The sequence below is a fragment of the Pristiophorus japonicus genome, unplaced genomic scaffold, assembly GCF_044704955.1.
Source record: "Pristiophorus japonicus isolate sPriJap1 unplaced genomic scaffold, sPriJap1.hap1 HAP1_SCAFFOLD_1939, whole genome shotgun sequence".
Classification (NCBI taxonomy): Eukaryota; Metazoa; Chordata; class Chondrichthyes; family Pristiophoridae; genus Pristiophorus; species Pristiophorus japonicus.
This window is the reverse complement of record NW_027251631.1, coordinates 3,259-30,662: the sequence shown is the minus strand read 5'-3', so window position 1 is coordinate 30,662 and position 27,404 is coordinate 3,259. Positions and strand designations below refer to the sequence as shown.

Below are 27,404 nucleotides of genomic sequence, written 5' to 3'. Positions count from 1 at the left end.
CCGGGAGCCGGGGCGGAGAGCGGAGCCGCCCGATTGGCTGGAGCCGGGAGCCGGGGCGGAGAGCGGAGCCGCCCGATTGGCTGGAGCCGGGAGAGAGGGCGGGGGCACGTGGGGGTTGATGCCGGAGAGCGCCGAGAGAGAGGCCGCCAGAGGGATCGACGCTGGACTCCAGGCCCAGGCTCGGGCCTAGGCCCCAGTGAGAGGATCCAGAGGCGGCCAGAGGAGCCAGTGAGTCAGGGGGGAGAGGGAGAGGGAGGGGAAGGTGTGGGAGGGGCCACTGGCCCCAGTTAACCCCCCCCCCCACACGACCTCTTTGTATCTGAGAGTAACAGGCACTCCCTTACAACAACAACTGATTTTTTATTTTCGACCCCCCCGTGCCTTTGGCCGGCGCCCCCCCGATTCCCGACCCACGGCGGTCCCTCCCGGCCCGTGTCCGGCAGCGTTTCCCACCGGCGTGTGCGGTTAAACGAATGTAAAACCTCCAATTACAGCCTGCATTAACGACGCAGGAACTGAGTGTAATATCTCCAATTACAATATACATTAACGATTTAGACGAAGGAATTGAATGTAATATCTCCAAGTTTGCAGATGACACTAAGCTGAGTGGCGGTGTGAGCTGTGAGGAGGATGCTAAGAGGCTGCAGGGTGACTTGGATAGGTTAGGTGAGTGGGCAAATGCATGGCAGATGCAGTATAATGTGGATAAATGTGAGGTTATCCACTTTGGGGGCAAAAACACGAAGGCAGAATATTATCTGAATGGTGACAGATTAGGAAAAGGGGAGGTGCAACGAGACCTGGGTGTCATGGTACATCAGTCATTGAAAGTTGGCATGCAGGTACAGCAGGTGGTGAAGAAGGCAAATGGTATGTTGGCCTTCATAGCGAGGGGATTTGAGTATAGGAGCAGGGAGGTCTTACTGCAGTTGTACAGGGCCTTGGTGAGGCCTCACCTGGAATATTGTGTTCAGTTTTGGTCTCCTAATCTGAGGAAGGACATTCTTGCTATTGAGGGAGTGCAGCGAAGGTTCACCAGACTGATTCCCGGGATGGCAGGACTGACATATGAAGAAAGACTGGATCGACTGGGCTTATATACACTGGAGTTTAGAAGATTGAGAGGGGATCTCATAGAAACATATAAAATTCTGACGGGACTGGACAGGTTAGATGCAGGAAGAATGTTCCTGATGTTGGGGAAGTCCAGAACCAGGGGACACAGTCTAAGGATAAGGGGTAAGCCATTTAGGACCGAGATGAGGAGAAACTTCTTCACCCAGAGAGTGGTGAACCTGTGGAATTCTCTACCACAGAGAGTTGTTGAGGCCAGTTCGTTAGATATATTTAGAAGGGAGTTAGATGTGGCCCTTACAGCTAAAGGGATCAAGGGGTATGGAGAGAAAGCAGGAATGGGATACTGAGGTGAATGATCAGCCATGATCTTATTGAATGGTGGTGCAGGCTCGAAGGACCGAATGGCCTACTCCTGCACCTATTTTCTATGTTTCTATGTCACGCATCGCCATAGTGGGACTGGAGACACGTGGCCAAGTTTGCTGACGATACAAAGATGGGGATTGCGGGATGGGAAGAGTAATGTGTGAGGAGGACACACAAAATCTGCAATATATTAGCATGGATAGAGGATTGGCTAACTAACAGAAAACAGAGAGTCAGGATAAATGGTTCATTCTTGGGTTGGCAACCAGTAATTAGTGGGGTGCCGCAGGGATCAGTGCTGGGAACCCAACTATTTACAATCTATATTAACGACTTGGAAGAAGGGACTGAGTGTAACGTAGCCAAGTTTGCTGACGATACAAAGATGGGAGGAAAAGCAATGTGTGAGGAGGACACAAAAAATCTGCAAAAAGACACAGACAGGCTCAGTGAGTGGGCAAAAATTTGTCAGATGGAGTATAATGTTGGAAAGTGTGAGGTCATGCACTTTGGCAGAAAAAAAAATCAAAGAGCAAGTTATTATTTAAATGGAGAAAGATTGCAAAGTGCTGCAGTACAGCGGGACCTGGGGGTACTTGTGCATGAAACACAAAAGGTTAGTCTGCAGGTACAGCAAGTGATCAGGAAGGCCAATGGAATCTTGGCCTTTATTGTAAAGGGGATGGAGTATAAAAGCAGGGAAGTCTTGCTCCAGTTATACAGGGTATTGGTGAGGCCACACCTGGAGTACTGCGTGCAGTTTTGGTTTCCATATTTACGAAAGGATACACTTGCTTTGGAGGCAGTTCAGAGAAGGTTCACTCGGTTGATTCCGGGGATGAGGGGGTTGACTTATGAGGAAAGGTTGAGGAGGTTGGGCCTCTACTCATTGGAGTTCAGAAGAATGAGAGGTGATCTTATCGAAACGTATAAGATTATGAGGGGGCTTGACAAGGTGGATGCAGAGAGGATGTTTCCACTGATGGGGGAGACTAGAACTAGGGGGCATAGTCTTAGAATAAGGGGCCGCTCATTTAAAACTGAGATGAGGAGGAATTTCTTCTCTCAGAGGGTTGTAAATCTGTGGAATTCGCTGCCTCAGAGAGCTGTGGAAGCCGGGACATTGAATATATTTAAGACAGAGATAGACAGTTTCTTAACCGATAAGGGAATAAGTGGGCAGGCAGGGAAGTGGAGCTGAGTCCATGATCGGATCAGCCATGATCGTATTAAATGGCGGAGCAGGCTCGAGGGGCCGAATGGCTGACTCCTGCTCCAATTTCTGATGTTGTTATGGAGTCACGTAGCGACCAGACCGACCTAAAGGCGGCAGATTTCCTTCCTCTATAACAACAACTTGCGTTCCCCGTGGTGCCTCACAGCACAAAACGAATTGTCCTTCACACATCAGCAACGACCTGTATTTATTTAGTGCCTTTTTAACAGTGAATACGTCCCAAGGTGCTTCACAGGAGTGTTTTAAGATAAAAACGAATTACATTTGACAGCGAGCCAGCACAAGAAGAAATCGCGGCAGGTGAGGGAGGTTAAGAGGAGCGTCTTGAAGGAGGAGAGAGAGGCGGAGAGGTTTAGGGAGGGAGTTCCAGAGCTTGGGGCTCAGGCAACAGAAGGCACGGCCACCGATGGTGGAGCGATTATAATCAGGGATGGTCAGGAGGGCAGAATTAGAGGAGTGCAGACATCTTGGTGGCGGGGAGGGGTGTAGGGGCTGGAGGTGGTTACAGAGATAGGGAGGGGTGTAGGGGCTGGAGGGTGTTAGAGATAGGGGGGGTGTAAGGGCTGGAGGGGGTTACAGAGATAGGGAGGGATGTAGGGGCTGGAGGAGGTTACAGAGATAGGGAGGGATGTAGGGGCTGGATGAGGTTACAGAGATAGGGAGGTGTGTAGGGGCTGGAGGAGGTTACAGAGATAGGGAGAGGTGTAGGGGCTGGAGGAGGTTACAGAGATAGGGAGGGTGTACGGGCTGGAGGAGGTTACAGAGATAGGGAGGTGTGTAGGGGCTGGAGGAGGTTACAGAGATAGGGAGGGATGTAGGGGCTGGAGGAGGTTACAAAGATAGGGTGGGTGTAAGGGCTGGAGGAGGTTACAGAGATAGGGAAGGATGTAGGGGCTGGAGGAGGTTACAGAGATAGGGAGGGTGTACGGGCTGGAGGAGGTTACAGAGATAGGGAGGGGTGTAGGGGCTGGAGGAGGTTACAGAGATAGGGAGGGGTGTACGGGCTGGAGGAGGTTACAGAGATAGGGAGGGATGTAGGGGCTGGAGGGGGTTACAGAGATAGGGAGGTGTGTAGGGGCTGGAGGAGGTTACAGAGATAGGGAGGGATGTAGGGGCTGGAGGAGGTTACAGAGATAGGGAGGGTGTACGGGCAGGAGGAGGTTACAGAGATAGGGAGGGTGTACGGGCTGGAGGGGGTTACAGAGATAGGGAGGGATGTCGGGGCTGGAGGAGGTTACAGAGATAGGGAGGGATGTAGGGGCTGGAGGAGGTTACAGAGATAGGGAGGGGTGTAGGGGCTGGAGGAGGTTACAGAGATAGGGAGGGGTGTAGGGGCTGGAGGAGGTTACAGAGATAGGGAGAGGTGTAGGGACTGGAGGAGGTTACAGAGATAGGGAGGGGTGTAGGGACTGGAGGAGGTTACAGAGATAGGGAGGGGTGTAGGGACTGGAGGAGGTTACAGAGATAGGGAGGGGTGTAGGGGCTGGAGGGGGTTACAGAGATAGGGAGGGGTGTAGGGACTGGAGGAGGTTACAGAGATAGGGAGGGGTGTAGGGACTGGAGGGGGTTACAGAGATAGGGAGGGGTGTTGGGGCTGGAGGAGGTTACAGAGATAGGGAGGGGTGTAGGGACTGGAGGGGGTTACAGAGATAGGGAGGGGTGTAGGGACTGGAGGAGGTTACAGAGATAGGGAGGGGTGTCGGGGCCATGGAGGGATTTGTAAACAAGGATGAGAATTTTGAAATCGCTGCGTTGCTTAACCGGGAGCCAATGTCGGTCAGTGAGCACAGGGGGTGATGGGTGATGTCCCTCAAGAAAGTCTTGCATTTATATCTCTGTAACCTCCTCCAGCCCCACAACCCCCCGAGATGTCTGCACTCCTCTAATTCTGCCCTCCTGACCATCCCTGATTATAATCGCTCCACCATCGGTGGCCGTGCCTTCTGTTGCCTGGGCCCCAAGCTCTGGAACTCCCTCCCTAAACCTCTCCGCCTCTCCTCTTGTAAGACGTTCCTTAAAACCGACCTCTGACCCAGCTTTTGGTCAGCTGCGCTAATTTCCTCGAATGTTGCTCGGTGCCAAATTTATCTGTTTTGTCTTATAACACTGGTGTGAGATGCCTTGGGAGCGTGTTACTACGTTTAAAGGCGATATATAAATAGTTGTTTTTATAGCGCCTTTCTCGACCACCGAACGTCGCAAAATGCTTTTCAGCCAATGACGTACTTTTGGAGTGCGGTCACTGTTATAGTGTGGGAAACACGGCAGCTAATTTGTGCACAGCAAGCTCCCACACACAGCAATGTGATAATGGCCCAGATCATGTGTTTTTTTGTTATAACACCCTCCTCTTGTTCGAAATCGTGCCATGGGATCTTTCGCATCCAACTTTGAGAGCAGACGGGACCTCGGTTTAATGTCTTATCCAAAAGTCCGCCCCTCCGACAGTGCAGCACTCCCTCAGTACCGCCCCTCCGACAGCGCGGCGCTCCCTCAGTACTGCCCCTCCGACAGTGCGGCGCTCCCTCAGTACTGCCTCTCCGACAGTGCGGCACTCCCTCAGTACAGCCCCTCCGACAGTGCGGCACTCCCTCAGTACTGCCCCTCTGACAGTGCGGTGCTCCCTCAGTACTGCCCCTCCGACAGTGCGGCACTCCCTCAGTACTGCCCCTCCGACAGTGCGGGGCTCCCTCAGTACTGCCCCTGCGGCAGTGCGGCACTCCCTCAGTACTGCCCCTCCGACAGTGCGGCACTCCCTCAGTACTGCCCCTCCGACAGTGTGGCACTCCCTCAGTACTGCCCCTCCGACAGTGCGGCACTCCCTCAGTACCGCCCCTCCGACAGTGCGGCAGTGCGGCACTCCCTCAGTACTGCCCCTCCGACAGTGCGGGGCTCCCTCAGTACCGCCCCTCCGACAGTGCGGGGCTCCCTCAGTACCGCCCCTCCGACAGTGCGGCGCTCCCTCAATCCCACCCCTCCGACAGTGCGGCATCCCTCAGTACTGCCCCTCCGAAAGTGCGGGGCTCCCTCAGTACTGCACTGGGAGTGTCAGTCTAGATCTTTACTCGAGTCCCTGGAGTGGAACTTGAACCCACAACCTTCTGACTCGGAGGCCAGAGTGCTGCCCACTGAGCCACGGCTGACACAATATAAAGGCGCTATATAAATCCATGTGTTAGGACGCTCCAGTAGTTTCATGGTCACTATTACTGATACTAGCTTTTAACATTTTTTTTACATATTTATTTAATTAACTGAATTTAAATTCTCCCAGCTGTGGTGGTGGTGTTTCTCTGAACGTTTAGTCCCGGCCTCTGTGTTACTAGTCCAGTGACATAAGCACTGTGCTACACTTCCATCAAACTGAATTGATGTAGCACCTTTTTTTGAGGCAAAGAATTTGACCCCGAGCCACGTACGCTGATATTAGGGACAGGTGACCAGAAGATTGGTCAAAGTGGTTGGTTTTAAGGAGCGAGATAGAGGCGGAGAGCTTCAGGGAGTGAGTTCCAGAGAGCCACACTGTCGGAGGGGCAGTACTGAGGGAGCGCCACACTGTCGGAGGGGCAGTACTGAGGGAGTGCCTCACTGTCGGAGGGGCAGTACTGAGGGAGCCCCGCACTGTAGGAGGGGCAGTACTGAGGGAGTGTCGCACTGTCGGAGGGGCAGTACTGAGGGAGTGCCGCACTGTCGGAGGGGCGGTACTGAGGGAGTGCCACACTGTCGGAGGGGCAGTACTGAGAGAGTGTCGGAGGGGCGGCACTGAGGGAGTGCCGCACTGTCGGAGGAGCGGTACTGAGGGAGATAGGTTAAGTGAGTGGGCAAACATTTGGTCGATGGAGTATAATGTGGGCAAATGTGAGGTTATCCACTTTCGTAGGAATAATAAAAAAGCAAGTTATAATTTAAATGGAGAAAGATTGCAAAGTGCTGCAGTACAGCGGGACCTGGGGGTACTTGTGCATGAAACACAAAAGGTTAGTATGCAGGTACAGCAAGTGATCAGGAAGGCCAATGGAATCTTGGCCTTTATTGCAAAGGGGATGGAGTTTCAAAGCAGGGAAGTCTTGCTCCAGTTATACAGGGTATTGGTGAGGCCACACCTGGAGTACTGCGTGCAGTTTTGGTTTCCATATTTACGAAAGGATATACTTGCTTTGGAGGCAGTTCAGAGAAGGTTCACTCGGTTGATTCCGGGGATGAGGGGGTTGACTTATGAGGAAAGGTTGAGGAGGTTGGGCCTCTACTCATTGGAGTTCAGAAGAATGAGAGGTGATCTTATCGAAACGTATAAGATTATGAGGGGGCTTGACAAGGTGGATGCAGAGAGGATGTTTCCACTGATGGGGGAGACTAGAACTAGGGGGCATGGTCTTAGAATAAGGGGCCGCCCATTTAAAACTGAGATGAGGAGAAATTTCTTCTCTCAGAGGGTTGTAAATCTGTGGAATTCGCTGCCTCAGAGAGCTGTGGAAGCCGGGACATTGAATATATTTAAGACAGAGATAGACAGTTTCTTAACCGATAAGGGGATAAGGGGGCGGGCAGGGAAGTGGAGCTGAGTCCATGATCGGATCAGCCATGAACGTATTAAATGGTGAAGCAGGCTCGAGGGGCTGAATGGCCGACTCCTGCTCCTAGTTTTTACGTTCTTATCATCATAGGCAGTCCCTCGGGATCGAGGAAGACTTGCTTCCACTCTTAACACGAGTCCTTAGGTGGCTGAACAGTCCAATACGGGAACCACAGTCCCTGTCACAGGTGGGACAGACAGTGGTTGAGGGAAGGGGAGGGTGGGACTGGTTTGCCGCACGCTCCTTCCGCTGCCTGCGCTTGGTTTCTGCACGCTCTCGGCGACGAGACTCGAGGTGCTCAGCGCCCTCCCGGATGCACTCCCTCCACTTAGGGCGGACTGGTCTTTGGGCCCAGTGGCTCCCAGGTGTCGGTGGGGGGATGTTGCTCTTTATCAGGGAGGCTTTGAGGGTGGTCTCTTGTAACGTTTCCTCTGCCCACCTTTGGCAACCACCGGATGTGTCAAAGCGCTTGACAGCCAATGAAGTACTTTTGGAGTGCGCTCACTGTTGTAATGTGGGAAACGCCAATTTGCGCACAGCAAGCTCCCACACACAGCAATGTGCTAGTGAGCCGAACACCTGTTTTTGAATATTGAGAGACCGAGTCCCTGTGTGTGGCGGGAATCAAGGGCGCTATCTCAAGTCGGGAAAACTTTTAAAGTTGCCGATTGCAACGGGGAGTCTGTTTGAGTTGAAAGTCTAAAAGTTGGTTCCTTTTCGGTGTGGGGGGTCAGCGGGGGCGGAGGTTGTATGTGTGGTTAATGGTATTAATAACCAGTGTCCTATTGTGTAATAGTCTGTACATCTCTGTCTGACTGACGCCGCTGACTATGGTCCATTTCCAGCCAGCGATCGTGTCTGGCGCGTCCATATCGCGATCGAGCAGCTCCCCAGTCCGTCCCTCGCCCCGCCCCACCGCTTGGCCACCCGCACGCGTCACAGACGGCGAGCTATTTCGAAACACCTTCCGAGCAGCCTGCGGCCATTTCTTCGTCCTATTTTTAACAGCGTCTGCGCCTGGGTTCCCGCTCAACACGCCCACAGACTGATCTCGGACCATCGCTCGCTGGCCCCTCCGTCTTCTCACGCACTGAGGGAGTGCCAGGCCGCGCTGTCGGAGGGGCGGTACTGAGGGAGCGCCAGGCCGCGCTGTCGGAGGGGCGGTACTGAGGGAGCGCCAAGCCGCACTGAGGGAGTGCCAAGCCGCACTGTCGGAGGGGCGGTACTGAGGGAGCGCCGTACTGTCGGAGGGGCAGTACTGAGGGAGTGCCAAGCCGCACTGTCAGAGGGGCGGTACTGAGGGAGCGCCGTGCTGTCGGAGGGGCGGTACTGAGGGAGCGCTGCACTGTCGGAGGGGCGGTACTGAGGGAGCACCAAGCCGCGCTGTCGGAGGGGCAGTACTGAGGGAGCGCCGTACTGTCGGAGGGGCGGTACTGAGGGAGCGCCGCACTGTCGGAGGGGCGGTACTGAGGGAGCGTCGTACTGTCGGAGGGGCGGTACTGAGGGAGCGCCGCACTGTCGGAGGGGCGGTACTGAGGGAGCGCCGCACTGTCGGAGGGGCGGTACTGAGGGAGCGCCAAGCCGCACTGTCGGAGGGGCGGTACTGAGGGAGCGCCGCACTGTCGGAGGGGCGGTACTGAGGGAGCGCCGTGCTGTCGGAGGGGCGGTACTGAGGGAGTGCCAAGCCGCACTGTCGGAGGGGCGGTACTGAGGGAGCGCCGTGCTGTCGGAGGGGCGGTACTGAGGGAGCGCCGCACTGTCGGAGGGGCGGTACTGAGGGAGCGCCAAGCCGCACTGTCGGAGGGGCGGTACTGAGGGAGCGCCGTGCTGTCGGAGGGGCGGTACTGAGGGAGTGCCAAGCCGCACTGTCGGAGGGGCGGTACTGAGGGAGCGCCGTGCTGTCGGAGGGGCGGTACTGAGGGAGCGCCGCACTGTCGGAGGGGCGGTACTGAGGGAGCGCCAAGCCGCGCTGTCGGAGGGGCAGTACTGAGGGAGCGCCGTACTGTCGGAGGGGCAGTACTGAGGGAGCGCCGTACTGTCGGAGGGGCGGTACTGAGGGAGCGTCGTACTGTCGGAGGGGCGGTACTGAGGGAGCGTCGCACTGTCGGAGGGGCCGTACTGAGGGAGCACCGCACTGCCGGAGGGGCAGTACTGAGGGAGCGTCGCACTGTCGGAGGGGCCGTACTGAGGGAGCACCGCACTGCCGGAGGGGCAGTACTGAGGGAGCGCCGCTCTGTCGGAGGGGCGGTACTGAGGGAGTGCCGCACTGTCGGAGGGGCAGTACTGAGGGAGCGCCGCACTGTCGGAGGGTCAGTACTGAGAGAGCGCCGCACTGTCGGAGGGGCCGTACTGAGGGAGTGCCGCACTGTCGGAGGGGCCGTACTGAGGGAGTGCCGCACTGTCTGAGGCATTAAACCGAGGCCCCGTCTGCCCCCTCAAGTGTCCTGAGGCCAATATTTATCCCTCAAGCAACATCATAAAAAACCAGAGGATCCGGGTCATTATCACATCGCTGTGTGTGGGAGCTTGCTGTGCGCAAATTGGCATTTCCCACAATACAGCAGTGAGCGCACTCCAAAAGTACTTCATTGGCTGTAAAGCGCTTTGTGATGCACAACAAGCTCCCACAAATCAGAGGCGATCCCTGGAAGTGAGGATGACTTGCTCCGAGGCCAAAAAGGGATGAGTTCACAGGTGTTTCAATGAAGGACCGAATATCCCGGATCCCGAATGACATCCTGAAGGGTGGAAGATGCCTGTGCGTGGATTATTTTAACGTTTGGTGGCAAATATCCATGTGATAGACAACTGGGGCATGTGGTCTGTTTTAGTGATATTGGTCGAGGGATAAATATTGGCCCCAGGACACCGGGGGGAACTCCACCTGCTCTTCATCCAATAGTGGCCCCGGGATCTTTTACATCCACCCGAGAGGGCAGACGGGGGCCTCGGGTTTAACGCCTCACACTGAAACACGGCATCTCCGACAGTGCGGGGCTCCCTCAGTACAGCCCCTCCGACAGTGCGGCGCTCCCTCAGTACCGTCCCTCCGACAGTGCGGGGCTCCCTCAGTACAGCCCCTCCGACAGTGCGGCGCTCCCTCAGTACTGCCCCTCCGACAGTGCGGGGCTCCCTCAGTACTGCCCCTCCGACAGTGCGGGGCTCCCTCAGTACTGCCCCTCCGACAGTGCGGCGCTCCCTCAGTACCGCCCCTCCGACAGTGCGGGGCTCCCTCAGTACCGCCCCTCCGACAGTGCGGCGCTCCCTCAGTACCGCCCCTCCGACAGTGCGGCGCTCCCTCAGTACTGCCCCTCCGACAGTGCGGCGCTCCCTCAGTACCGCCCCTCCGACAGTGCGGGGCTCCCTCAGTACTGCCCCTCCGACAGTGCGGTGCTCCCTCAGTACTGCCCCTCCGACAGTGTGCCGCTCCCTCAGTACTGCCCCTCCGACAGTGCGGCACTTCCTCAGTACAGCCCCTCCGACAGTGAGGCGCTCCCTCAGTACTGCCCCTCCGACAGTGCGGGGCTCCCTCAGTACTGCCCCTCCGACAGTGCGGCGCTCCCTCAGTACTGCCCCTCCGACAGTGCGGTGCTCCCTCAGTACTGACTCTCCGACAGTGTGACACTCCCTCAGTACTGCCCCTCCGACAGTGCGGCACTCCCACAGTACTGCCCCTCCGACAGTGCGGGGCTCCCTCAGTACTGCCCCTACGACAGTGCGGCGCTCCCTCAGTACTGCCCCTCCGACAGTGCGGGGCTCCCTCAGTACTGCCCCTCCGATAGTGCGGGGCTCCCTCAGTACTGCCCCTCCGACAGTGCGGGGTTCCCTCAGTACCGCCCCTACGACAGTGCGGCGCTCCCTCAGTACTGCCCCTCCGACAGTGCGGGGCTCCCTCAGTACTGCCCCTCCGACAGTGCGGGGCTCCCTCAGTACTGGCACCGGGGGAGTGTCGGGTCGGGTCTGGATTACGGGGCTCGAGTCTCTCGCGCGGCGGCTCGAACCCACGACTCCGAGTTGTGAGAGGGTCACTCAGAGTCACGGCTGGGATCTTCAAGGAGGGATGTGGGGTGGGGTGGGGGCGCAGGGATTTGGGGCGAGGATTTGCGGGGTTCGTTGTGGGGGTGGTGGGGGGGGGGCTTGGGTTAAGAAGCCTCAGTGAGGCTTGGATCTGCGAGTCGGGGGCGCGGGCGGATTCAGCAGAGTTGAGGGACCGGAGGGAGTCGCGAGGTAGGTGTGGGCCAGTGGAGTGATGGTTCAACCCTCCCTCCGGCGTTGAACTGTTCTGCCTCTCTTTCAGCGCCTCGCTGTCGACTTTCTGCAGACTCGCGAGGTGATCGACTTGCCCGCGATGCCCCGCCATCAGCCACGGTGCGTGTAGCGGCCTCGATGGAGGAAGATACCTGCACCTCACTCCCAGGTAACGACAGCGTTCTCCATAATCTCTCTACCCACCGCTCCCCTTCCTTCCCCCGTGCGCTAAACGCCTTTAATGGCTGCAGGATCTTGACATCATCTGGTGCCAAGACCCTCGGGGCAATCCACCCAGGATCCACTCTCCTCCTGTCAGAGGGGCAGTACTGAGGGAGCGCCGCACTGTCTGAGGGGCAGTACTGAGGGAGTGCCGCACTGTCGGAGGGGCAGTACTGAGGGAGTGCCGCACTGTCGGAGGGGCAGTACTGAGGGAGTGCCGCACTCTAGGAGGGGCAGTACTGAGGGAGCCCCGCACTGTCGGAGCGGCAGTACTGAGGGAGCCCCGCACTGTCGGAGGGGCAGTACTGAGGGAGCCCCGCACTGTCGGAGGGGCAGTACTGAGGGAGCGCCGCACTGTTGGAGGGGCAGTACTGAGGGAGCGCCGCACTGTCGGAGGGGCAGTACTGAGGGAGCCCCGCACTGTCGGAGGGGCTGTACTGAGGGAGCCCCGCACTGTCGGAGGGGCGGTACTGAGGGAGCCCCGCACTGTCGGAGGGGCGGTACTGAGGGAGCGCCGCACTGTCGGAGGGGCAGTACTGAAGGAGCGCCGCACTGTCGGAGGGGCAGTACTGAGGGAGTGTCGGAGGGGCGGTACTGAGGGAGTGCCACACTGTCGGAGGGGCAGTACTGAGAGAGTGTCGGAGTGCCGCACTGTCGGAGGAGCGGTACTGAGGGAGATAGATTAAGTGAGTGGGCAAACATTTGGTCGATGGAGTATAATGCGGGCAAATGTGAGGTTATCCACTTTCGTAGGAATAATAAAAAAGCAAGTTATAATTTAAATGGAGAAAGATTGCAAAGTGCTGCAGTACAGCGGGACCTGGGGGTTACTTGTGCATGAAATACAAAAGGTTAGTATGCAGGTACAGCAAGTGATCAGGAAGGCCAATGGTATCTTGGCCTTTATTGCAAAGGGGATGGAGTATAAAAGCAGGGAAGTCTTGCTCCAGTTATACAGGGTATTGGTGAGGCCACACCTGGAGTACTGCGTGCAGTTTTGGTTTCCATATTTACGAAAGGATATACTTGCTTTGGAGGCAATTCAGAGAAGGTTCACTCGGTTGATTCCGGGGATGAGGGGGTTGACTTATGAGGAAAGGTTGAGGAGGTTGGGCCTCTACTCATTGGAGTTCAGAAGAATGAGAGGTGATCTTATCGAAACGTATAAGATTATGAGGGGGCTTGACAAGGTGGATGCAGAGAGGATGTTTCCACTGATGGGGGAGACTAGAACTAGGGGGCATGGTCTTAGAATAAGGGGCCGCCCATTTAAAACTGAGATGAGGAGAAATTTCTTCTCTCAGAGGGTTGTAAATCTGTGGAATTCGCTGCCTCAGAGAGCTGTGGAAGCCGGGACATTGAATATATTTAAGACAGAGATAGACAGTTTCTTAACCGATAAGGGAATAAGGGGGCGGGCAGGGAAGTGGAGCTGAGTCCATGATCGGATCAGCCATGAACGTATTAAATGGTGGAGCAGGCTCGAGGGGCTGAATGGCCGACTCCTGTTCCGAGTTTTTACGTTCTTATCATCATAGGCAGTCCCTCGGGATCGAGGAAGACTTGCTTCCACTCTTAACCTGAGTCCTTAGGTGGCTGAACAGTCCAATACGGGAACCACAGTCCCTGTCACAGGTGGGACAGGCAGTGGTTGAGGGAAGGGGAGGGTGGGACTGGTTTGCCGCACGCTCCTTCCGCTGCCTGCGCTTGGTTTCTGCACGCTCTCGGCGACGAGACTCCAGGTGCTCAGCGCCCTCCCGGATGCACTTCCTCCACTTAGGGCGGACTGGTCTTTGGGCCCAGTGGCTCCCAGGTGTCGGTGGGGATGTTGCACTTTATCAGGGAGGCTTTGAGGGTGGTCCCCTGTAACGTTTCCTCTGCCCACCTTTGGCAACCACCGGATGTGTCAAAGCGCTTGACAGCCAATGAAGTACTTTTGGAGTGCGCTCACTGTTGTAATGTGGGAAACGCCAATTTGCGCACAGCAAGCTCCCACACACAGCGATGTGCTAGTGAGCCGAACACCTGTTTTTGAATATTGAGAGACCGAGTCCCTGTGTGTGGCGGGAATCAAGGGCGCTATCTCAAGTCGGGAAAACTTTTAAAGTTGCCGATTGCAACGGGGAGTCTGTTTGAGTTGAAAGTCTAAAAGTTGGTTCCTTTTCGGTGTGGGGGGTCAGCGGGGGGGGAGGTTGTATGTGTGGTTAATGGTATTAATAACCAGTGTCCTATTGTGTAATAGTCTGTACATCTCTGTCTGACTGACGCCGCTGACTATGGTCCATTTCCAGCCAGCGATCGTGTCTGGCGCGTCCATATCGCGATCGAGCAGCTCCCCAGTCCGTCCCTCGCCCCGCCCCACCGCTTGGCCACCCGCACGCGTCACAGACGGCGAGCTATTTCGAAACACCTTCCGAGCAGCCTGCGGCCATTTCTTCGTCCTATTTTTAACAGCGTCTGCGCCTGGGTTCCCGCTCAACACGCCCACAGACTGATCTCGGACCATCGCTCGCTGGCCCCTCCGTCTTCTCACGCACTGAGGGAGTGCCAGGCCGCGCTGTCGGAGGGGCGGTACTGAGGGAGCGCCAGGCCGCGCTGTCGGAGGGGCGGTACTGAGGGAGTGCCAAGCCGCACTGTCGGAGGGGCGGTACTGAGGGAGCGCTGTGCTGTCGGAGGGGCGGTACTGAGGGAGCGCCGTACTGTCGGAGGGGCGGTACTGAGGGAGTGCCAAGCCGCACTGTCGGAGGGGTGGTACTGAGGGAACGCCGTACTGTCGGAGGGGCGGTACTGAGGGAGCGTCGTACTGTCGGAGGTGTGGTACTGAGGGAGCTCCGTACTGTTGGAGGGGCGGTACCGAGGGAGCGCCAAGCCGCGCTGTCGGAGGGTCGGTACTGAGGCAGTGTCGGAGGGGCGGTACTGAGGGAGCGCCGTACTGTTGGAGGGGCGGTACTGAGGGAGCGCCAAGCCGCGCTGTCGGAGGGGCGGTACTGAGGGAGCGCCGTACTGTCGGAGGGGCGGTACTGAGGGAGCGTCGTACTGTCGGAGGGGCGGTACTGAGGGAGCGCCGCACTGTCGGAGGGGCGGTACTGAGGGAGCGCCGCACTGTCGGAGGGGCGGTACTGAGGGAGTGCCGCACTGTCGGAGGGGCGGTACTGAGGGAGCGCCGCACTGCGCTGTCGGAGGGGCGGTACTGAGGGAGCGTCGCACTGTCGGAGGGGCAGTACTGAGGGAGTGCCGCACTGTCGGAGGGGCAGTACTGAGGGGGCGCCGCACTGTCGGAGGGGCAGTACTGAGGGAGCGCCGCACTGTCGGAGGGGCAGTACTGAGGGAGTGCCGCACTGTCGGAGGAGCGGTACTGAGGGAGCGCCGCACTGTCGGAGGGGCGGTACTGAGGGAGTGCCGCACTGTCGGAGGGGCCGTACTGAGGGAGCGCCGCACTGTCTGAGGCATTAAACCGAGGACCCGTCTCCCCCCTCAAGTGTCCTGAGGCCAATATTTATCCCTCAAGCAACATCATAAAAAAACAGAGGATCTGGGTCATTATCACATCGCTGTGTGTGGGAGCTTGCTGTGCGCAAATTGGCTTTTCCCACAATACAACAGTGAGCGCACTCCAAAAGTACTTCATTGGCTGTAAAGCGCTTTGTGATGCACAACAAGCTCCCACAAATCAGAGGCGATCCCTCGAAGAGAGGATGACTTGCTCCGAGGCCAAAAAGGGATGGGTTCACAGATGTTTCAATGAAGGACCTAATATCCCGGATCCCGAATGACATCCTGAAGGGTGGAAGATGCCTGTGCGTGGATTATTTTAAGTTTGGTGGCAAATATCCATGTGATAGACAACTGGGGCATGTGGTCTGTTTTAGTGATGTTGGTCGAGGGATAAATATTGGCCCCAGGACACCGGGGAGAACTCCCCCTGCTCTTCATCCAATAGTGGCCCCGGGATCTTTTACATCCGCCCGAGAGGGCAGACGGGGGCCTCGGGTTTAACGTCTCATCCCGAAACGCGGCATCTCCGACAGTGCGGGGCTCCCTCAGTACTGCCCCTCCGACAGTGCGGCGCTCCCTCAGTACTGCCCCTCCGACAGTGCGGCACTCCCTCGGTACCACCCCTCCGACAGTGCTGGGCTCCCTCAGTACTGCCCCTCCGACAGTGCGGCACTCCCTCAGTACTGCCCCTCCGACAGTGCGGGGCTCCCTCAGTACCGCCCCTCCGACAGTGCGGGGCTCCCTCAGTACCGTCCCTCCGACAGTGCGGGGCTCCCTCAGTACTGCCCCTCCGACAGTGCGGGGCTCCCTCAGTACTGTCCCTCCGACAGTGCGGGGCTCCCTCAGTACTGCCCCTCCGACAGTGCGGGGCTCCCTCAGTACTGCCCCTCCGACAGTGCGGGGCTCCCTCAGTACTGCCCCTCCGACAGTGCGGCACTCCCTCAGTACTGCCCCTCCGACAGTGCGGGGCTCCCTCAGTACTGCCTCTCCGACAGTGCGGGGCTCCCTCAGTACTGCCCCTCCGACAGTGCGGCAGTGCGGCACTCCCTCAGTACTGCCCCTCCGACAGTGCAGGGCTCCCTCAGTACCGCCCCTCTGACAGTGCGGCACTCCCTCAGTACTGCCCCTCCGACAGTGCGGCACTCCCTCAGTACTGCCCCTCCGACAGTGCGGGGCTCCCTCAGTACCGCCCCTCCGACAGTGCGGCGCTCCCTCAATCCCACCCCTCCGACAGTGCGGCATCCCTCAGTACTGCCCCTCCGACAGTGCGGGGCTCCCTCAGTACTGCACTGGGAGTGTCAGTCTAGATCTTTACTCGAGTCCCTGGAGTGGAACTTGAACCCACAACCTTCTGACTCGGAGGCCAGAGTGCTGCCCACTGAGCCACGGCTGACACAATATAAAGGCGCTATATAAATCCATGTGTTAGGACGCTCCAGTAGTTCATGGTCACTATTACTGATACTAGCTTTTAACATTTTTTTTACATATTTATTTAATTAACTGAATTTAAATTCTCCCAGCTGTGGTGGTGGTGTTTCTCTGAACGTTTAGTCCCGGCCTCTGTGTTACTAGTCCAGTGACATAAGCACTGTGCTACACTTCCATCAAACTGAATTGATGTAGCACCTTTTTTTGAGGCAAAGAATTTGACCCCGAGCCACGTACGCTGATATTAGGGACAGGTGACCAGAAGATTGGTCAAAGTGGTTGGTTTTAAGGAGCGAGATAGAGGCGGAGAGCTTCAGGGAGTGAGTTCCAGAGAGCCACACTGTCGGAGGGGCAGTACTGAGGGAGCGCCACACTGTCGGAGGGGCAGTACTGAGGGAGCGTCGCACTGTCGGAGGGGCAGTACTGAGGGAGTGCCGCACTGTCGGAGGGGCAGTACTGAGAGAGTGTCGGAGGGGCGGCACTGAGGGAGTGCCGCACTGTCGGAGGAGCGGTACTGAGGGAGATAGGTTAAGTGAGTGGGCAAACATTTGGTCGATGGAGTATAATGTGGGCAAATGTGAGGTTATCCACTTTCGTAGGAATAATAAAAAAGCAAGTTATGATTTAAATGGAGAAAGATTGCAAAGTGCTGCAGTACAGCAGGACCTGGGGGTACTTGTGCATGAAACACAAAAGGTTAGTATGCAGGTACAGCAAGTGATCAGGAAGGCCAATGGAATCTTGGCCTTTATTGCAAAGGGGATGGAGTTTCAAAGCAGGGAAGTCTTGCTCCAGTTGTACAGGGTATTGGTGAGGCCACACCTGGAGTACTGCGTGCAGTTTTGGTTTCCATATTTACGAAAGGATACACTTGCTTTGGAGGCAGTTCAGAGAAGGTTCACTCGGTTGATTCCGGGGATGAGGGGGTTGACTTGTGAGGAAAGGTTGAGGAGGTTGGGCCTCTACTCATTGGAGTTCAGAAGAATGAGAGGTGATCTTATCGAAACGTATAAGATTATGAGGGGGCTCGACAAGGTGGATGCAGAGAGGATGTTTCCACTGATGGGGGAGACTAGAACTAGGGGGCATGGTCTTAGAATAAGGGGCCGCCCATTTAAAACTGAGATGAGGAGAAATTTCTTCTCTCAGAGGGTTGTAAATCTGTGGAATTCGCTGCCTCAGAGAGCTGTGGAAGCCGGGACATTGAATATATTTAAGACAGAGATAGACAGTTTCTTAACCGATAAGGGGATAAGGGGGCGGGCAGGGAAGTGGAGCTGAGTCCATGATCGGATCAGCCATGAACGTATTAAATGGCGGAGCAGGCTCGAGGGGCTGAATGGCCGACTCCTGCTCCTAGTTTTTACGTTCTTATCATCATAGGCAGTCCCTCGGGATCGAGGAAGACTTGCTTCCACTCTTAACACGAGTCCTTAGGTGGCTGAACAGTCCAATACGGGAACCACAGTCCCTGTCACAGGTGGGACAGACAGTGGTTGAGGGAAGGGGAGGGTGGGACTGGTTTGCCGCACGCTCCTTCCGCTGCCTGCGCATGGTTTCTGCACGCTCTCGGCGACGAGACTCGAGGTGCTCAGCGCCCTCCCGGATGCACTTCCTCCACTTAGGGCGGACTGGTCTTTGGGCCCAGGGACTCCCAGGTGTCGGTGGGGGGATGTTGCACTTTATCAGGGAGGCTCTGAGGGTGGTCCCTTGTCACGTTTCCTCTGCCCACCTTTGGCAACCACCGGACGTGTCAAAGCGCTTGACAGCCAATGAAGTACTTTTGGAGTGCGCTCACTGTTGTAATGTGGGAAACGCCAATTTGCGCACAGCAAGCTCCCACACACAGCGATGTGCTAGTGAGCCGAACACCTGTTTTTGAATATTGAGAGACCGAGTCCCTGTGTGTGGCGGGAATCAAGGGCGCTATCTCAAGTCGGGAAAACTTTTAAAGTTGCCGATTGCAACGGGGAGTCTGTTTGAGTTGAAAGTCTAAAAGTTGGTTCCTTTTCGGTGTGGGGGGTCAGCGGGGGCGGAGGTTGTATGTGTGGTTAATGGTATTAATAACCAGTGTCCTATTGTGTAATAGTCTGTACATCTCTGTCTGACTGACGCCGCTGACTATGGTCCATTTCCAGCCAGCGATCGTGTCTGGCGCGTCCATATCGCGATCGAGCAGCTCCCCAGTCCGTCCCTCGCCCCGCCCCACCGCTTGGCCACCCGCACGCGTCACAGACGGCGAGCTATTTCGAAACACCTTCCGAGCAGCCTGCGGCCATTTCTTCGTCCTATTTTTAACAGCGTCTGCGCCTGGGTTCCCGCTCAACACGCCCACAGACTGATCTCGGACCATCGCTCGCTGGCCCCTCCGTCTTCTCACGCACTGAGGGAGTGCCAGGCCGCGCTGTCGGAGGGGCGGTACTGAGGGAGTGCCAAGCCGCACTGAGGGAGTGCCAAGCCGCACTGTCGGAGGGGCGGTACTGAGGGAGCGCTGTGCTGTCGGAGGGGCGGTACTGAGGGAGTGCCAAGCCGCACTGTCGGAGGGGCGGTACTGAGGGAGCGCCGTACTGCCGGAGGGGCAGTACTGAGGGAGCGCCGCTCTGTCGGAGGGGCGGTACTGAGGGAGCGCCGTACTGTTGGAGGGGCGGTACTGAGGGAACGCCGTACTGTCGGAGGGGCAGTACTGAGGGAGCGTCGTACTGTCGGAGGGGTGGTACTGAGGGAGCGCCGTATTGTTGGAGGGGCGATACTGAGGGAGCGCCAAGCCGCGCTGTCGGAGGGGCGGTACTGAGGGAGCGTCGTACTGTCGGAGGGGCGGTACTGAGGGAGCGCCGTACTGTTGGAGGGGCGGTACTGAGGGAGCGCCAAGCCGCGCTGTCGGAGGGGCGGTACTGAGGGAGCGCCGTACTGTCGGAGGGGCGGTACTGAGGGAGCGTCGTACTGTCGGAGGGGCGGTACTGAGGGAGCGCCGCACTGTCGGAGGGGCGGTACTGAGGGAGCGCCGCACTGTCGGAGGGGCGGTACTGAGGGAGTGCCGCACTGTCGGAGGGGCGGTACTGAGGGAGCGCCGCACTGTCGGAGGGGCAGTACTGAGGGAGCGCCGCACTGTCGGAGGGGCAGTACTGAGGGAGTGCCGCACTGTCGGAGGAGCGGTACTGAGGGAGCGCCGCACTGTCGGAGGGGCGGTACTGAGGGAGTGCCGCGCTGTCGGAGGGGCCGTACTGAGGGAGCGCCGCAGTGTCTGAGGCATTAAACCGAGGACCCGTCTGCCCCCTCAAGTGTCCTGAGGCCAATATTTATCCCTCAAGCAACATCATAAAAAAACAGAGGATCTGGGTCATTATCACATCGCTGTGTGTGGGAGCTTGCTGTGCGCAAATTGGCTTTTCCCACAATACAACAGTGAGCGCACTCCAAAAGTACTTCATTGGCTGTAAAGCGCTTTGTGATGCACAACAAGCTCCCACAAATCAGAGGCGATCCCTGGAAGTGAGGATGACTTGCTCCGAGGCCAAAAAGGGATGAGTTCACAGGTGTTTCAATGAAGGACCTAATATCCCGGATCCCGAATGACATCCTGAAGGGTGGAAGATGCCTGTGCGTGGATTATTTTAACGTTTGGTGGCAAATATCCATGTGATAGACAACTGGGGCATGTGGTCTGTTTTAGTGATGTTGGTCGAGGGATAAATATTGGCCCCAGGACACCGGGGGGAACTCCACCTGCTCTTCATCCAATAGTGGCCCCGGGATCTTTTACATCCACCCGAGAGGGCAGACGGGGGCCTCGGGTTTAACGCCTCATCCTGAAACACGGCATCTCCGACAGTGCGGGGCTCCCTCAGTACAGCCCCTCCGACAGTGCGGCGCTCCCTCAGTACTGCCGCTCCGACAGTGCGGGGCTCCCTCAGTACTGCCCCTCCGACAGTGCGGGGCTCCCTCAGTACTGCCCCTCCGACAGTGCGGCGCTCCCTCAGTACTGCCCCTCCGACAGTGCGGGGCTCCCTCAGTACTGCCCCTCCGACAGTGCGGTGCTCCCTCAGTACTGCCCCTCTGACAGTGTGACGCTCCCTCAGTACTGCCCCTCCGACAGTGCGGCACTCCCTCAGTACAGCCCCTCCGACAGTGAGGCGCTCCCTCAGTACTGCCCCTCCGACAGTGCGGGGCTCCCTCAGTACTGCCCCTCCGACAGTGCGGCGCTCCCTCAGTACTGCCCCTCCGACAGTGCGGTGCTCCCTCAGTACTGACCCTCCGACAGTGCGACGCTCCCTCAGTACTGCCCCTCCGACAGTGCGGGGCTCCCACAGTACTGCCCCTCCGACAGTGCGGCGCTCCCTCAGTACCGCCCCTCCGACAGTGCGTGGCTCCCTCAGTACCGCCCCTCCGACAGTGCGGTGCTCCCTCAGTACCGCCCCTCCGACAGTGCGGCGCTCCCTCAGTACTACCCCTCCGACAGTGCGGCACTCCGTCAGTACCGCCCCTCCGACAGTGCGGCACTCCGTCAGTACAGCCCCTCCGACAGTGCGGCACTCCCTCAGTACTGCCCCTCCGACAGTGCGGCACTCCCTCAGTACTGCCCCTCCGACAGTGCGGCGCTCCCTCAGTACTGCCCCTTCGACAGTGCGGGGCTCCCTCAGTACTGCCCCACCGACAGTGCGGGGCTCCCTCAGTACTGCCCCTCCGACAGTGCGGGGCTCCCTCAATACTGCCCCTCCGACAGTGCGGGGCTCCCTCAGTACTGCCCCTCCGACAGTGCGGGGCTCCCTCAGTACTGCCCCTCCGACAGTGCGGGGCTCCCTCAGTACTGCCCCTCCGACAGTGCGGGGCTCCCTCAGTACTGCCCCTCCGACAGTGCGGGGCTCCCTCAGTACTGCCCCTCCGACAGTGCGGGGCTCCCTCAGTACTGCCCCTCCGACAGTGCGGGGCTCCCTCAGTACTGGCACCGGGGGAGTGTCGGGTCGGGTCTGGATTACGGGGCTCGAGTCTCTCGCGATGGCGGCTCGAACCCACGACTCCGAGTTGTGAGAGGGTCACTCAGAGTCACGGCTGGGATCTTCAAGGAGGGATGTGGAGTGGGGTGGGGGCGCAGGGATTTGGGGCAAGGATTTGCGGGGTTCGTTGTGGGGGTGGTGGGGGGGGGGGGCTTGGGTTAAGAAGCCTCAGTGAGGCTTGGATCTGCGAGTCGGGGGCGCGGGCGGATTCAGCAGAGTTGAGGGACCGGAGGGAGTCGCGAGGTAGGTGTGGGCCAGTGGAGTGATGGTTCAACCCTCCCTCCGGCGTTGAACTGTTCTGCCTCTCTTTCAGCGCCTCGCTGTCGACTTTCTGCAGACTCGCGAGGTGATCGACTTGCCCGCGATGCCCCGCCATCAGCCACGGTGCGTGTAGCGGCCTCGATGGAGGAAGATACCTGCACCTCACTCCCAGGTAACGACAGCGTTCTCCGTAATCTCTCTACCCACCGCTCCCCTTCCTTCCCCCGTGCACTAAACGCCTTTAATGGCTGCAGGATCTTGACATCATCTGGTGACAAGACCCTCGGGGCAATCCGCCCAGGATCCACTCTCCTCCTGTCAGAGGGGCGGTACAGAGGGAGCGCCGCACTGTCGGAGGGGCAGTACTGAGGGAGCACCGCACTGTCGGAGGGGAGGTACTGAGGGAGTGCCGCACTGTCGGAGGGGCAGTACTGAGGGAGCCCCGCACTGTCGGAGGGGCAGTACTGAGGGAGCGCCGCACTGTCGGAGGGGCAGTACTGAGGGAGCACCGCACTGTCGGAGGGGCGGTACTGAGGGAGCACCGCACTGTCGGAGGGGAGGTACTGAGGGAGCCCCGCACTGTCGGAGGGGCGGTACTGAGGGAGTGCCGCACTGTCGGAGGGGCAGTACTGAGGGAGCGCCGCACTGTCGGAGGGGCTGTACTGAGGGAGCGCCGCACTGTCGGAAGGGCAGTACTGAGGGAGCGCCGCACTGTCGGAGGGGCGGTACTGAGGGAGCGCCGCACTGTCTGAGGGGCGGTACTGAGGGAGCGCCGCACTGTCGGAGGGGCGGTACTGAGGGAGCGCCGCACTGTCGGAGGGGCGGTACTGAGGGAGCGCCGCACTGTCGGAGGGGCGGTACTGAGGGAGCGCCGCACTGTCGGAGGGGCGGTACTGAGGGAGCCCCGCACTGTCGGAGGGGCCGTACTGAGGGAGCGCCGCACTGTCGGAGGGGCAGTACTGAGGGAGCGCCGCACTGTCGGAGGGGCAGTACTGAGGGAGAGCCGCACTGTCGGAGGGGCAGTACTGAGGGAGTGCCGCACTGTCGGAGGGGCAGTACTGAGGGAGCGCCGCACTGTCGGAGGGGCAGTACTGAGGGAGCACCGCACTGTCGGAGGGGCAGTACTGAGGGAGCGCCGCACTGTCGGAGGGGCAGTACTGAGGGAGAGCCGCACTGTTGGAGGGGCAGTACTGAGGGAGCGCCGCACTGTCGGAGGGGCAGTACTGAGGGAGTGCCGCATTGTCTGAGTTGCTGTCTTTCAGATGAGACAATAAACTGAGACTACATTTAAAAAAAACTGTAAAAGATCCCGGGGCCACTATTTGGAAGAAGAGCAGGGGGAGTTCTCCCCGGTGTCCTGGGGCCGATATTTATCCCTCGACCAACATCACTACAACAGAGGATCTGGTCATTATCACATCGCTGTGTGTGGGAGCTTGCTGTGCGCAAATTGTGTGCCACGTTTCCCACAATACAACAGTGAGCGCACTCCTAATAAATCACTTGATTGGCTGGGAGGTGACGAGGGGGGCGTCTAGATACCTCACCTTCCTCGCTGAATGGGGAGGCCGCGTGCGATGTGCGCGGGGTGGGAGCAGCGGGGGACCGTGACGTTGGCCGCCATGTTTGCGCGACTTTCCCGCCGCGCCTCGCTGGCTAACCGTCGCGTTGTGTCCTTTGCCGCAGGTTCCTGGGAGGACAAGGTGGAGACGGAACAGCTGAGCAGCGAGAGCGAAGGGGCGGGGCTGGGGGAGGCCCCGCCCATCTCCGAGGCCCCGCCCACCACCGAGGCCCTCCTCTTCCCCATCTCCAGCCCCACTCACGGCCACGGGCAAAAAGCGGATGCAGGTGAGTCTGGGGTGGGTTGCTAAGCCCTCGCCAACGATACCGACAACCGCTTGCGTTTCGATGGCGCCTTTAACAAAGCGAAACGTCCCGAAGCGCCTCACAGGAGCGTTACCAGATACAAACTTAACACCGAGCCGCATAAATAGAAATTAGCGCAGGTGACCAAAAGCTGGGTCAGAGGTCGGTTTTAAGGAGCGTCTGGAAGGAGGAGAGAGAGGCGGAGAGGTTTAGAGAGGGAGTTCCAGAGCTTGGGGCCCAGGCAACAGAAGGCACGGCCACCGATGGTGGAGCGATTATAATCAGGGATGGTCAGGGGGGCAGAATTAGAGGAGTGCAGACATCTCGGGGGGGCTGTGGGGCTGGAGGGGGTTACAGAGATAGGGAGGGACGAGGGCCATGGAGGGATTTGAACATGAGGATGGAGAATTTTGAAATCGAGGCATTGTCTAACCGGGAGCCAGTGTAGGGCAGTGAGCACAGGGGGTGATGGGTGAGCGGGACTCGGTGCGAGTTAGGACACGGGGCAGTGAGCACAGGGGGTGATGGGTGAGTGGGACTCGGTGCGAGTTAGGACACGGGGCAGTGAGCACAGGGGGTGATTGGTGAGTGGGACTCGGTGCGAGTTAGGACACGGGGCAGTGAGCACAGGGGGTGATGGGTGAGTGGGACTCGGTGCGAGTTAGGACACGGGGTCAGTGAGCACAGGGGGTGATGGGTGAGTGGGACTCAGTGCGAGTTAGGACACGGGGTCAGTGAGCACAGGGGGTGATGGGTGAGTGGGACTCGGTGCGAGTTAGGACACGGGGTCAGTGAGCACAGGGGGTGATGGGTGAGTGGGACTCAGTGCGAGTTAGGACACGGGGCAGTGAGCACAGGGGGTGATGGGTGAGTGGGACTCGGTGCGTGTTAGGACACGGGGCAGTGAGCACAGAGGGTGATGGGTGAGTGGGACTGGGTGCGAGTTAGGACACGTGACAGTGAGCACAGGGGGTGATGGGTGAGCGGGACTGGGTGTGAGTTAGGACACGGGGCAGTGAGCACAGGGGGTGATGGGTGAGTGGGACTCGATGCGAGTTAGGACATGGGGGCAGTGAGCACAGGGGGTGATGGGTGAGTGGGACTCGGTGCGAGTTAGGACACGGGACAGCCGAGTTTTGGATCACCTCGAGTTTACGTTGGGTAGAATGTGGGAGGCCAGCCAGGAGTGCGTTGGAATAGTCAAGTCTGGAGGTAACAAAGGCACGGATGAGGGTTTCAGCAGCGGATGAGCTGAGGCAGGGGGCGGAGACGGGCGATGTTACGGAGGGGGAAACAGGCGGGTTTAGTTAGGCTGGGGATATGTGGCCGGAAGCTCATTTCAGGGTCAAATATGCAGCGAGGTTGCAAACAGTCTGGTTCAGCCTCGGACAGGAGTTGGTGAGAGGGAGGGAGTTGGGGGTCGGAAGCTATTTTTAGGGTCCAACGGGTTTAACCTGGGACTGACAGGGTTAAATCCCGAGGACAGTGGGCACAGACGGGGCCTGTGTTCCCTCGAGTGTAGAAGATTAATCGATGATCTGATCGAGGGGTTTGAGAGAATTAAAGGATTCGATCGGGTGGGTCGAGAGAAACTGTTCCCTCTGGTGGGGGGCAGTCCAGAACAAGGGGACGTCACCTTCACATTGGAGACCGGCCGTTCAGGGGTGATGTCGGGAAACACTTCTTCACACACAGGGCAGTGGGAATCTGGGACTCTCTCCCCCAAAACACTGGATCCTGGGGGGCAATTGGAGCTTTCAAAACTCCGAGTGATAGGGTTTTGTTGGGGAAGAGTATTTGGGTTTATAGAACCGAGACGGGTAGATCGGGTTAAGGTACAGATCAACTGCGATCTGATTGAATGGCGGAAAAGGCTCGAGGGGCTGAACAGCCTCCTCCTGTTCCGAATGTAACAAGCTCGAGGGACTGAATGGCCTCCTCCTGTTCCTAATGTAACAGGCTCGAGGGGCTGAATGGCCTCCTCCTGTTCCTAATGTAACAGGCTCGAGGGGCTGAATGGGCCTCCTCCTGTTCCTAATGTAACAGGCTCGAGGGGCTGAATGGCCTCCTCCTGTTCCTAATGTAACAGGCTCGAGGGGCTGAATGGCCTCCTCCTGTTCCTAATGTAACAGGCTCGAGGGGCTGAATGGCCTCCTCCTGTTCCTAATGTAACAGGCTCGAGGGGCTGAATGGGCCTCCTCCTGTTCCTAATGTAACAGGCTCGAGGGGCTGAATGGCCTCCTCCTGTTCCTAATGTAACAGGCTCGAGGGGCTGAATGGCCTCCTCCTGATCCTAATGTAACAGGCTCGAGGGGCTGAATGGCCTCCTGTTCCTAATGTAACAGACTCGAGGGGCTGAATGGCCTCCTCCTGTTCCTAATGTAACAGGCTCGAGGGGCTGAATGGGCCTCCCCCTGTTCCTAATGTATCAGGCTCGAGGGGCTGAATGGCCTCCTCCTGTTCCTAATGTAACAGGCTCGAGGGGCTGAATGGGCCTCCCCCTGTTCCTAATGTAACAGGCTCGAGGGGCTGAATGGGCCTCCTCCTGTTCCTAATGTAACAGGCTCGAGGGGCTGAATGGCCTCCTCCTGTTCCTAATGTAACAGGCTCGAGGGGCTGAATGGCCTCCTCCTGTTCCTAATGTAACAGGCTCGAGGGGCTGAATGGCCTCCTCCTGATCCTAATGTAACAGGCTCGAGGGGCTGAATGGCCTCCTGTTCCTAATGTAACAGACTCGAGGGGCTGAATGGCCTCCTCCTGTTCCTAATGTAACAGGCTCGAGGGGCTGAATGGGCCTCCCCCTGTTCCTAATGTAACAGGCTCGAGGGGCTGAATGGCCTCCTCCTGTTCCTAATGTAACAGGCTCGAGGGGCTGAATGGGCCTCCCCCTGTTCCTAATGTAACAGGCTCGAGGGGCTGAATGGGCCTCCTCCTGTTCCTAATGTAACAGGCTCGAGGGGCTGAATGGCCTCCTCCTGTTCCTAATGTAACAGGCTCGAGGGGCTGAATGGCCTCCTCCTGTTCCTAATGTAACAGGCTCGAGGGGCTGAATGGGCCTAATGTAATAGGTGAAGCGATTTATTTGTTCCTCTTTCCTTTCCCCCCCCCACCACCCCTCAAGGTCCGGATGCCCCGAGCCCCCCCGAGGAGGAAGTGGACGCCGGTTGGCATGGTGACGGGCCTCCCCCAGCGACGTCCGAGGACGAAGGCGGCGGAGACGACGGAGAGAGCGAGAAGGACCTCTCGGACACGGGCTCGGCGAGCAAAGAGCCGGCCGAGGATTCGGGCGAGTTCCTGGGGGTCGGCGGGCTGGAGCGGGAGCTTCCCCCCAGCTCCGGGCCCCCCCCAGCGCCCTCCCACCGGGATGAGGATGTGACGGCGCCAAGCTGGCGCGCACACCGGAAGCACGTCTTCGTGCTGAGCGAGGCCGGCAAGCCCATCTACTCTCGCTACGGCAACGAGGAGGCCCTCTCCTCCACCATGGGCGTGATGATGGCCCTGGTCTCCTTCGTACAGGCCGGGGACAACGTCATCCGTTCCATCCAGTCGGGTAAGGGCGACGCCATGGATACCCGCGGGCCAGTTACAGGCCGCAGCCTAATCGAGGGGTTCGGGGGTTTATATATAGAATAA

The 27,404-nt window shown here is 58.2% G+C and overlaps 1 protein-coding gene across 1 annotated transcript; it reads left to right on the top strand.

The window, feature by feature from the left end:
* LOC139243969 (vacuolar fusion protein MON1 homolog A-like) lies at positions 1–27,404 on the top strand. Its single transcript, XM_070870925.1, has 5 exons — positions 1–228; positions 11,555–11,674; positions 21,958–22,077; positions 23,592–23,753; positions 26,893–27,404. Exons 2-5 carry the CDS (start codon positions 11,644–11,646, stop codon positions 27,402–27,404), a joined length of 825 nt encoding a protein of 274 aa, XP_070727026.1. The 5' UTR covers positions 1–228; positions 11,555–11,643.

What these genes read in the sequence shown, in the direction of transcription:
- LOC139243969 (XM_070870925.1), top strand. Translation starts at nt 11,644, where the DNA reads ATGGAGGAAGATACCTGCACCTCACTCCCAG. An exon ending in TACCTGCACCTCACTCCCAG is followed by an intron (nt 11,675 to 21,957) that starts GTAACGACAGCG and finishes CCTCTCTTTCAG; the next exon opens with CGCCTCGCTGTCGACTTTCT. An exon ending in CGGGCAAAAAGCGGATGCAG is followed by an intron (nt 23,754 to 26,892) that starts GTGAGTCTGGGG and finishes CCACCCCTCAAG; the next exon opens with GTCCGGATGCCCCGAGCCCC.